This window comes from Procambarus clarkii, chromosome 33, assembly GCF_040958095.1.
Source record: "Procambarus clarkii isolate CNS0578487 chromosome 33, FALCON_Pclarkii_2.0, whole genome shotgun sequence".
NCBI classification, from domain to species: Eukaryota; Metazoa; Arthropoda; class Malacostraca; order Decapoda; family Cambaridae; genus Procambarus; species Procambarus clarkii.
In genome coordinates, this window is record NC_091182.1 from 36874641 (window position 1) to 36886278 (window position 11638).

Consider the following 11638-nt stretch of genomic DNA (forward strand, 5'->3'; position numbering starts at 1 on the left):
ATATATATATATACATATATATATGTATATATATATATGTATATGTATATGTATATATATATATATATATATATATGTCGTACCTAGTAGCCAGAACTCACTTCTCAGCCTACTATTCAAGGTCCGATTTGCCTAATAAGCCAAGTTTTCCTGAATTAATATATTTACTATAATTTTTTTCTTATGAAATGATAAAGCAACCCTTTTCTCTATGTATGAGGTCAATTTTTTTTTATTGGAGTTAAAATTAACGTAGATATATGACCGAACCTAACCAACCCTACCTAACCTAACCTAACCTATATTTATAGGTAAGGTTAGGTTAGGTAGCCAAAAAAAGCTAGGTTAGGTTAGGTTAGGTAGGTTAGGTAGACGAAAAAACATTAATTCATGAAAACTTGGCTTATTAGGCAAATCGGGCCTTGAATAGTAGGCTGAGAAGTGCGTTCTGGCTATTAGGTACGACATATATATATATATATATATATATATATATATATATATATATATATATAAACAAGTTTGAATGATTCCCAAGCCAATATGCAACTGAAAACTCCACACCCAAGAAGGATTCGAATCCAGACAGCCAGGAGCACTATGCACCAGGGCGTACCCAGTTCTTTAACCACTCGACCAACCATGACTGTACAAAAGACATTAGTAGCAAAGGCTATTTCCCCAACATCCCGACAACACTTGGTGGTAAGCTATGGCATAGATGTTTTATCAAATTACCTCACTTTGTGGGGCCATGTGAGCAACACAAATGCGATTAGGACATTTTCTATTTGCTAATTCTCGATGATTCAGAGAAACTAGCACTCAGAATTTAGGTTCTGCGAACAAACAGAAAACATTTCGCAATCCACCGTTGGGAACCACTGCCTAGAGGATAAGGCGCCAAACGACCGAACCACGACGGACCCTTGCTAAACTTTATCTACCCCATCTTTTTTTTTTTTTTTTTTTTTTATAGATATATACAAGAGTTGTTACATTCTTGTGCAGCCTGTTACAACCAAGTACACATTTTACTGTTGCGTTAAACAGAGGCTACAGTTAAGGATTTGTGCCCAGTAAATCCTCCTCGGCCAGGATACGAACCCATGACAAAGCGCTCGCGGAACGCCAGGCGAGTGTCTTACCACTACACCACGGAGACTGTTCTGAACAACAACGTTTCCAGAGACCTCCGATAGAACAGGCACCAGACTCCTCCATGCCCCGAAGGCATACTAGGAGCCCGCTAACTTCAGGGCCGAAACACTGTCTCGTCACGAAAATCTAACCAAACAACTAAAGACGATCACCTTCTCTGTGACCAGGCCAGAATAGTGGGGATGACAGTTGGTATGGGGTTTTGAGGGGGCCTACTTGAATAAAATTGTTTATCATTGCCTGTTTTATAAATCTTTTTAGCCATTATATTCTGTTCTGATAGTTGCAAGTATATAAAATAGATTGCATCATATATATCTAATCATGAATCATATATGTATTTAGTACTGATTAGAAAAGTGCTAAATGAGCAGTTTGAAGTGGGGCCTACATATCCCATCTGGTTTAGGCCTATTACTCGCTTTGCACGACCTTACCTGTGACCCAGGCGATGAGTGTGCCAGGCGTCGTGTCAGTTTAGGCCGTTGAAGAGGAATGCCTGAGGGCAGTATAGAGACCCAATGGTTAACCTCGCGTCACGTGTTCCGTTGGGTCCCAGGGCAGTATAGAGACCCAATGGTTAACCTCGCGTCACGTGTTCCGTTGGGTCCCAGGGCAGTATAGAGACCCAATGGTTAACCTCGCGTCACGTGTTCCGTTGGGTCCCAGGCAGCCCAGACGGTCGCTCGTCAAGGTTGAAGCCGGACTCCCTGGCCAGCCTTGCATCCTAACCTACAACTCCCACCTAACCTGTCTTACTGCCTAACATGAGACCAGGCTGGAATGATCTTGATGTTGTGCTCACGTTTTGGGTTGTGATATTTATGTCATTTATTTATGTAAAGTGGGAATGCTGATATTATGGTAATAGTTTAGAATAGTTTTGTTATTAGTATATTTTGGTAGCAGGCTTTCTTGTAAACATATTTTGTTGAATATGACCGAAAGGGTAAGATTAATGATTCTAACACGAATCTTCTCAATATTTCTTACGTTTTTCTTCACTGTCTGGGGTAATTGTAATATTAACTCTCCAAAGTTCATTTTCTCATTTTTTATTTATGGTCTGACGCCTAAAAGCGTTTCGCAAGGGCTTTTTACGTTTCCAAAGACAGATTTATACATATCATTTCATGCTTATATTCGTTTTAGGTGAGGTGATATGACACAAATGTTTTTGAGTGAGGTGACAGAACATGAAACAATGGGTATAAATTAGATATGAACACATAAGAATGAAAGTAACTACAGAAGGCCTATTGGCCCATATTTTCTCTTACTGCTTCTATGTTGGTTCGGGGTCTTGAAGTGGGTAGAATATAGTTATGTGTTAATTGGCTGTTGATTGTTAGTATTCACTTTTTGATGTGTAGAGCCTCGCTGATGTCGAGTCTCCTGCTATCACTGTATCTATCGATGATTTCTATGTTGCTTGTTAAGATTTCTCTGGTGATGGTCTGGTTGTGAGAAGAGATTATATGTTCCTTGATGGAGCACTGTTGTTTGTGCATTGTTAATCGCCTAGAAAGAGACGTTGTTGTCTTGCCTATATACTGAGATCTTTGGGGCTTACAGTCCCCAAGTGGGCATGTGAAGGTTTAGACGACGTTGGTTTCCTTCAAGACGTTCTGTTTGGTGTCTGGGGAGTTCTTCATGAGTAGGTTGGCCGTTTTCTTGTTTTTGTAGTAAATTGTCAGTTGTATTTTCTGATTTTTGTCTGTAAGGAAAACGTTCCTATTAATAATATCTTTCAGGACACTTTCCTCCGTTTTATGAGCCATTGAGAAGAAGTTCCTGTAAAACAGTCTAATAGGGGGTACAGGTGTTGCGTTTGTTGACTCTTCAGAGGTTGCATGGCGTTTCACCTTCGCCATGCGTATATAACATATAATTATGTTATATGTATAATTATGTTATATGTATAATTATGTTATATGTATAATTATGTTATATTTATAATTATGTTATATGTATAATTATGTTATATGTATAATTATGTTATATTTATAATTATGTTATATGTATAATTATGTTATATATATCTCAAGGAACATATAATCTCTTCTCACAGCCTGACCATCAACAGAGAAATCTTAACAAGCAACACAAAAATCATTGATAGATACAGTGATAGCAGGAGACTCGACATCAGCGAGGCACTACATATCAGAACGTCAACACCAGCAATCAATGGCCAATTAATGTACAACTATATTCTACCCACTTCAAGACCCCGAACCAAAATAGAAGCAGTAAGAGAAAATATGGTCCAATAGACCTTCTGAAGTTACTTTCATTCTTATGTTTTCATATCAAATTTATACCCATTGCTTCGTGTTCTGTCACCTTACCCAAAAACATTTGTGTCATATCATCTCACCCAAAACGAATATAAGCATGAAATGAGATGTGTAAACCTGTCTTTGAAAATGTAAGAAGCCCTTGCGAAACGCTTTTAGGCGTCAGACCATAAATAAAAAATGAGAAAATGAACTTTGGAGAGTTAATATTTCAATTGCCCCCGATAGTGAAGAAAAACGTAAGAAATATAGAGAAGATTCGTGTTAGAATCATTAATCTTACCCTTTCGGTCATATTCAACAAAATAATTTTGTTATGAAGCGTAATACTGTTCAGTATATGTTGAAACTCATTATATTATTACAACGTGTCTTCTGCTATTTGTTTTTACCAGCTTACAAGTAAATTTATATTTAACATTAACAACCCATACCATAGATGTCGGTACGTATGAAGTAGACATTCAATTACAGAACTTTCTAACAAATTAACAGATGTGTATTTAAGAAAATAATTTAACCATGATACTTTATTCTACTCGCTGACTTTCTTTACTAGACATTGATGCACCTTCCAAAAATATATTTGAAAAAGTGGGTAAAACTACTTTCCTAAAATACTGTATTACTTTTGTTTGCTTGAATTAGATTATGCTATAAAAAAGCCTATTATTATCGCTTCGCCAGAGTAATTAAAACCAATTTGTTTTACAACTATTTTATCATATATAGATTAATGTTAATATGAAAGGTATATATATAGATTAATGTTAATATGACAGGATCAATGTGGTGTCTGAGGTGGTGAAGCAAGCAAGGCTGCTCTCTGCGTTTAGGTATTAACTTAGTTGTGTTGCCGGGCCGTTCCCTGCAGCTATAATAATCTAAATGCCTCCCCTACCCCTAATGCCTCGAGCGCACGTACGGAGTTGGCCTCTACTGCCTCTCTCCTTGAGAGGTAGGCCAGTTGCACGTCACAGTCATACTGCCTCTCTCCTTGAGAGGTAGGCCAGTTGCACGTCACAGTCATACTGCCTCTCTCCTTGAGAGGTAGGCCAGTTGCACGTCACAGTCATACTGCCTCTCTCCTTGAGAGGTAGACCACTTGCATGCAAGAGTCACTGCCAGGAATCCAACGCAATGTTTAACCATTAATGAGGTAATGGATATCCGGCTGACTGTTTAATTTGCAAAAAATATATCTCAAGCAGATCGTTTAGATATAAGGTTAATACTTGGAATATGAGCCCATGGTCTGTATAAAACTTATTCTCTCTTAATGTACAAGTTCTCTGCGAGAGATTGTTAATGTACAAGCTCTCTGCGAGAGATCGTTAATGTACAAGCTCTCTGCGAGAGATCGTTAATGTACAAGCTCTCTGCGAGAGATCGTTAATGTACAAGCTCTCTGCGAGAGATCGTTAATGTACAAGCTCTCTGCGAGAGATCGTTAATGTACAAGCTCTCTGCGAGAGATCGTTAATGTACAAGCTCTCTGCGAGAGATTGTTAATGTACAAGCTCTCTGCGAGAGATTGTCAATGTACAAGCTCTCTGCGAGAGATTGTTAATGTACAAGCTCTCTGCGAGAGATTGTTAATGTACAAGCTCTCTGCGAGAGATTGTCAATGTACAAGCTCTCTGCGAGAGATTGACGATAAAGGTTAAATTGGTTAAGGTCCCCTACGGGTTGCCACAGGTCCTCCGTCGTTTATATCGGTTTCGATTCTTTTCATTTCGTTTAGCAATTTGCATTTCATTTCGTAAGTAAATTATTTTAAATAATATTACAAACACTTTATCAAATGACAACAAATGAAGGTTCAAAAGGTTATCTTAAATAATAATCGGATATGAGAAATATTGCTAGGCTTTACTATTAACTGAATGTTAAAATAATTTGTGGATTAGTTGTCAGTCTCCTCACATTGGTGTGTTGTGAATGTGTGTGTCCAGCGAGTCAATTATGTCTCTCATCATCATGCTATAAATACGTGTTAGATGCAGTTTTTCTGCATTAACAGGTAGGTTAATCTACGTTGCTTAAGGCCAAGCGAATACTTGTATGTATTATGAAGCAAAATTTAATAGGTCTGAGACAATGATATTTGCACGTCATTATATTTAGCTATGATCCTATAATGTAGGAAGAGCCACATATGTATCAATGGGTCATCCAATAAGGCCAGCAGACGTCTATAAGTGTTACTAGAGCTAGGCTTAACCTTGGCTAAAAATATCTGGTTGGGAAGGTATAGCGCCACCTGGAGCCACGGAGCTGACCAAGCCTCCCTCACCCCAACTACTCACATACATTGTGTTACAATGTAATTTCATATGAACACAAATTCGACGATTAATAAATAATTATATTATAAATGTTCAAGAAATGTATATTTAATTCGGAGAGATATAATGTCACGGATCTTTAAAGTCAAATATCTCAAGGTTATATACTGTCGCTACTGCGTACACGTGACTGTAAACTGTACACGTGACTCTAAACTGGATGGGATGCACCACCGCCCTCTGAATGGGTGTGGGATGACCACCGCCCACTGGATGGCTGTGGGATGCACCAACGCCCACTGGATGGGTGTGGGATGCCCACCGCCCACTGGATGGCTGTGGGATGCACCAACGCCCACTGGATGGGTGTGGGATGCACCAACGCCCACTGGATGGGTGTAGGATGCACCACCGCCCACTGGATGGGTGTGGGATGCACCACCGCCCACTGGGTGGGTTTGGGATGCACCTCCGCCCACTGGATGGGTGTAGGATGCACCACCGCCCACTGGGTGGGTTTGGGATGCACCTCCGCCCACTGGATGGCTGTGGGATGCACCACCGCCCACTGGGTGGGTTTGGGATGCACCTCCGCCCACTGGATGGGTGTAGGATGCACCACCGCCCACTGGTTGGCTGTGGGATGTCCACCGCCCACTGGATGGGTGTGGGTGCTTAAGCAAATTAATATTATTTACATGAGTTTACCATTTCCTTAATGGCTTCGACGCGGACAGAAAGCCGGCTTCTTATCTTAGGTCCCCCCATTGTCCCTGAGGATTTTTTCAAGGTGGATTGTTAATTGCAATAATGTCTTGACATTTACGACTTCGGCGGGTAGGTTGTTCCCTGGGTTTATAACCCTATGGGTGAAATAGCATCAGTTCTACAGTGTGGCGTGTTCAGTTTGAAGCTGTTGTACCCTTGTATGTTACATTTGACCTTTTAAAGAAGTTGTCTGGATTAGTATCTAACTAATTCATGGTTTTAAAGGTTTCGGTGAGATGAGTTGTCAAGTCCTGTGTCCCTTAATCGTTCCTGGTGTGAGAGTTCACATCGGTTTGGAATGATTTTTCTACCTTTGTGTTAAATCTTTTCAAAGCAGATACTGTTGGTACTTTTGAAGGCGAGGTGTCCATGCTGTATACAACCTGTCCTCTTATAAATTATGTATGAATTTGGCCGTATGGCCGAAAATGGACGTAATTATAAAACGAAAAAAATATAAATTAAATTTTGCATTCTTTTCTACAACAGCAAGTTAAGGTTCCTCTTGTAGGTTAGGAGGGCAGGAAATTCTCCCAAGGCTTCAAAACGTCATGAAAACCTCTCCTAACCTAACCGAGTAAGCCGAAGGACCTAAACAGAAAACCGAACATTACATTACTTTCGAGAGCCGATTTCATTTCAAATTACGTCCAATTTTGGCCATAGGGCGCATAGGAATATAAAAAAAACGCTTGGATTCGAATGCAACGTTGTGTCAAAATTTCAAAGCAATCGGTGATTAGCGATTTTGAACACATAAACATTTACATATATATATATATATATATATATATATATATATATATATATATATATATATATATAGATATATATATATATATATATATATATATATATATATATATATATATATATATATATATATATATATATATATATATAACATAGGCTGACACCTATGTACACTTCGGAGCTGATCAAGCAGGTGGGGCGGCCAACCACAGGGAAACAGCAAAATCACTCAAGTACAGGCGACTGGAAGGTCAATACCTCTTTGTTCCCATAGCGTTTGAGACACATGGCCCCTGGGGCAAGAGTGCCTTGGGATTTATCAAGGAATTGGGTTCCAAGCTCATTGACGTCACCAGAGCCCCAAGGGCTTCCAGTTTTTTGTTTCAGCGCCTCAGTGTGGCGATCCAGAGGGGAAATGCTTGCTGCGTCCTCGGTTCCTGTCCGGAAGCGGAGGAGCTTCAAGAGATCCATAACCTTTAGGCATTTGTCTTGTATGTTATGTAACCTTTAAATACACAATAAAGCAAAAAAAAAAAAAGAAAAGGAAGGGGGGTGGTAGGAGAAAAGCACACAGAAACTGTATTGGAGGGGATCTAAACATTCCCTCTAATGCGTTATGCGTGGTTTCCTCCGAGGCTATGGGTCCCCCTTCTTCCAGCCAGAGGTGGTTATCTTGAGATGATTTCGGGGCTTTAGTGTCCCCGCGGCCCGGTCCTCGACAAGGCCTCCACCCCCAGGAAGCAGCTCGTGACAGCTGACTAACACCCAGGTACATATTTTACTGCTAGATAACAGGGGCATAGGGTGAAAGAAACTCTGCCCATTGTTTTTTCTTTTGGCGCCCGGGATCGAACCCGGGACCACAGGATCACAAGTCCAGCGTGCTGTCCGCTCGGCCGACCGGCTCCCGTCGACTCCCTTCTCTATTAAAAAAAAAAAATATATATATATATATATATATATATATATATATATATATATATATATATATATATATATATATATATATATATATACTAGCAGTACTCGGCCACGCGTTGCTGTGGCTCATTGCAGGTGCGTTGAGTCACAGCAACCTTCCCTGTCCCCCAGTCCTCCCCACCATTCCCCACTCCACCATCCCCTCTTCCTTCCCACCATGCCCCCACTCCCCTGTCCCTTTGTCCTCCCCACCATTCTCCATTTCCCCCATCCCCTTGTTCTTCCCCACCATTACCCCCTCCCTTGTTCCCTCGTCCTCCCCACACTCTCTCACTTCCGTCCCCTCGTCCTCCCCTCCATTCCCCACTCCCTCGTCCGTTGCCTTCCCAAATGGTCTCATGTTCCCATCAGAAAATTGGGGCCATCAAATGATCTGATGTTCCCATCACTGATATATAAGAAAAACAATTAAAAAATGAAATGAAAATATGAAAAAATTTAAAAATAAACTATACTCACGAAATGAACAGTATGGTAAACAACACAGCTCAATTCCAACACAATGCCACACAAAATAATTCAATAAAAAATAAAATAAATCGAAATCTATGGAAATAAAATTTATCAATGCAATCGGAAACATTGAAATGGAATTCGTGACATATTTAGTATAGCGTGAATGTTGATATTATGTGCAACAGATGGCGCTGTTTTTCAAAAACGCATATTTTTACCTGTCACAGGTGAGGCATGTATACAGTAGGTATATAAAAAGATGCGCCTATTCAAATGCAACATTGTGTGAAAATTTCAAAGCAATCGGTGAAGAACTTTCGGAGATTAGCGATTTTGAACAAACGAACATTTCCATTTATATATATATATATATATATATATATATATATATATATATATATATATATATATATATATATATATATATATATATATATATATATATATATATATATATGTCGTACCTAGTAGCCAGAACGCACTTATCGGCCTACTATGCAAGGCCCGATTTGCCTAATAAGCCAAGTTTTCCTGAATTAATATATTTTCTCTAGTTTTTTTCTTATGGAATGATAAAGAAACCCATTTCATTATGTATGAGGTCAATTTTTTTGTATTGGACTTAAAATTAACGTAGATATATGACCGAACCTAACCAACCCTACCTAACCTAACCTAACCTATCTTTAAAGGTTAGGTTAGGTTAGGTAGCGGAAAAAGTTAGGTTAGGTTAGGTAGGTTAGGTAGTCGAAAAACAATTAATTCATGAAAACTTGGCTTATTAGGCAAATTGGGCCTTGCATAGTAGGCTGAGAAGTGAGTTCTGGCTACTAGGTACGACATATATATATATATATATATATATATATATATATATATATATATATATATATATATATATATATATATATATATATATATATATATATATATATATACATCAAATGCATAATAAAGCACAAAAAATAAAAAAGGAAGGGGGTGGTAGGAGAAAAGCACACAGAAACTGTATTGGAGGGGATCTAAACATTCCCTCTAATGCGTTATGCGTGGTTTCCTCCGAGGCTATGGGTCCCCCTTCTTCCAGCTAGAGGTGGTACTCCCTTCCTGTTATTGAAAAAAAAAAAAAATAAAATATATATATATATATATATATATATATATATATATATATATATATATATATATATATATATATATATATATATATATATATATATACATAATCCACCACCTCTCACAGGATGGGTATGGGGTTCACCACCACTCACAGGATGGGTATGGGGTTCACCACCTCTCACAGGATGGGTATAGGGTTCATCACGACTCACAGGATGGGTATGGGGTTCACCACGACTCGCATGATGGGTATAGGGTTCATCACGACTCACAGGATGGGTATGGGGTTCACCACGACTCACAGGATGGATATGGGGTTCACCACCACCCACATGATGGGTATGGGGTTCACCACCACCCACATGATGGGTATGGGGTTCACCACCACTCACAGGATGGGTATGGGGTTCACCACCACTCACAGGATGGGTATGGGGTTCACCACCACCCACAGGATGGGTATGGGGTTCACCACCACTCACAGGATGGGTATGGGGTTCACCACCACCCACATGATGGGTATGGGGTTCACCACCACTCACAGGATGGGTATGGGGTTCACCACCATTTACAGGATGGGCATGGGGTTCACCACCACCCACAGGATGGGTATGGGGTTCACCACGACTCACAGGATGGGTATGGGGTTCACCACCACCCACATGATGGGTATGGGGTTCACCACCACTCACAGGATGGGTATGGGGTTCACCACCACTCACAGGATGGGTATGGGGTTCACCACCACCCACAGGATGGGTATGGGGTTCACCACCACTCACAGGATGGGTATGGGGTTCACCACCACCCACAGGATGGGTATAGGGTTCACCACCACTCACAGGATGGGTATGGGGTTCACCACCACTCACAGGATGGGTATGGGGTTCACCACCACCCACATGATGGGTATGGGGTTCACCACCACTCACAGGATGGGTATGGGGTTCACCACCACCCACATGATGGGTATGGGGTTCACCACCACCCACATGATGGGTATGGGGTTCACCACCACTCACAGGATGGGTATGGGGTTCACCACCACCCACAGGATGGGTATGGGGTTCACCACCACTCACAGGATGGGTATGGGGTTCACCACGACTCACAGGATGGGTATGGGGTTCACCACCACCCACATGATGGGTATGGGGTTCACCACGACTCACAGGATGGGTATGGGGTTCACTACCGCTGACAGAAACATCTCAGGTAACCCGGCCCGCTTACACTACTCCCTCCCCTCCCCCACACATGAAACGTGAGCTTGTGATACGACAAATGTTGCTGCCAGTGGGCCAGCTGTGATGTGACCAGCTGACGGCGGGCATGGAGAGCTTACCTGGGCCGGAAGGTTGGTGTGCAGTCAGCCAGCATGGACCCTGACTATACCCCGACACCTAGCATGACTGGTGGAGGCGTCGTGCAAGGTGGGGCTCGGGGGATCCCTCGCTACTGCCGGTACAGTCTGCTTCACTACACACACTTTCCTCACTCTCACTCCACAGCAGCTGCTGTCGTCCGCTGCACTACGCTTCTCTCTTGGCTCAACACGTTTCTTAGTTCAAGAAGAGTCCATTCAGTTGTAGGTGATGTTGATCGAACTGCTTTGATATTATTCCGAATGTGTCAATAAAGTGAATATGTTCATGAATATCACAACTTTCAATAATTGTAATTGATTCATTTGAAAGTGATAAAGCAGTGAACAAGGAGATCTGATGCGTGAGTGCTATAATAATAAAGATGAGGGAGATCCAGTGAATGTGTACTAAACGAACAGATGCGAAAATGTATTATGTAAAGACG

At 40.9% G+C, this 11638-nt stretch overlaps 1 protein-coding gene across 1 annotated transcript in view; it reads right to left on the minus strand.

Moving 5' to 3' along the window:
- Positions 1-11423, minus strand: part of LOC123765218 (aminopeptidase NAALADL1) — a 247305-nt gene extending 235882 nt beyond the window's left edge. Inside the window, exon 1 of the mRNA XM_045753697.2 lies at positions 11172-11423. Coding sequence (XP_045609653.2) covers positions 11172-11206 — 35 coding nt within the window. The 5' untranslated portion in view covers positions 11207-11423. The remainder of the gene's footprint in view (positions 1-11171) is intronic.
- Positions 11424-11638: the final 215 nt, after the last annotated feature.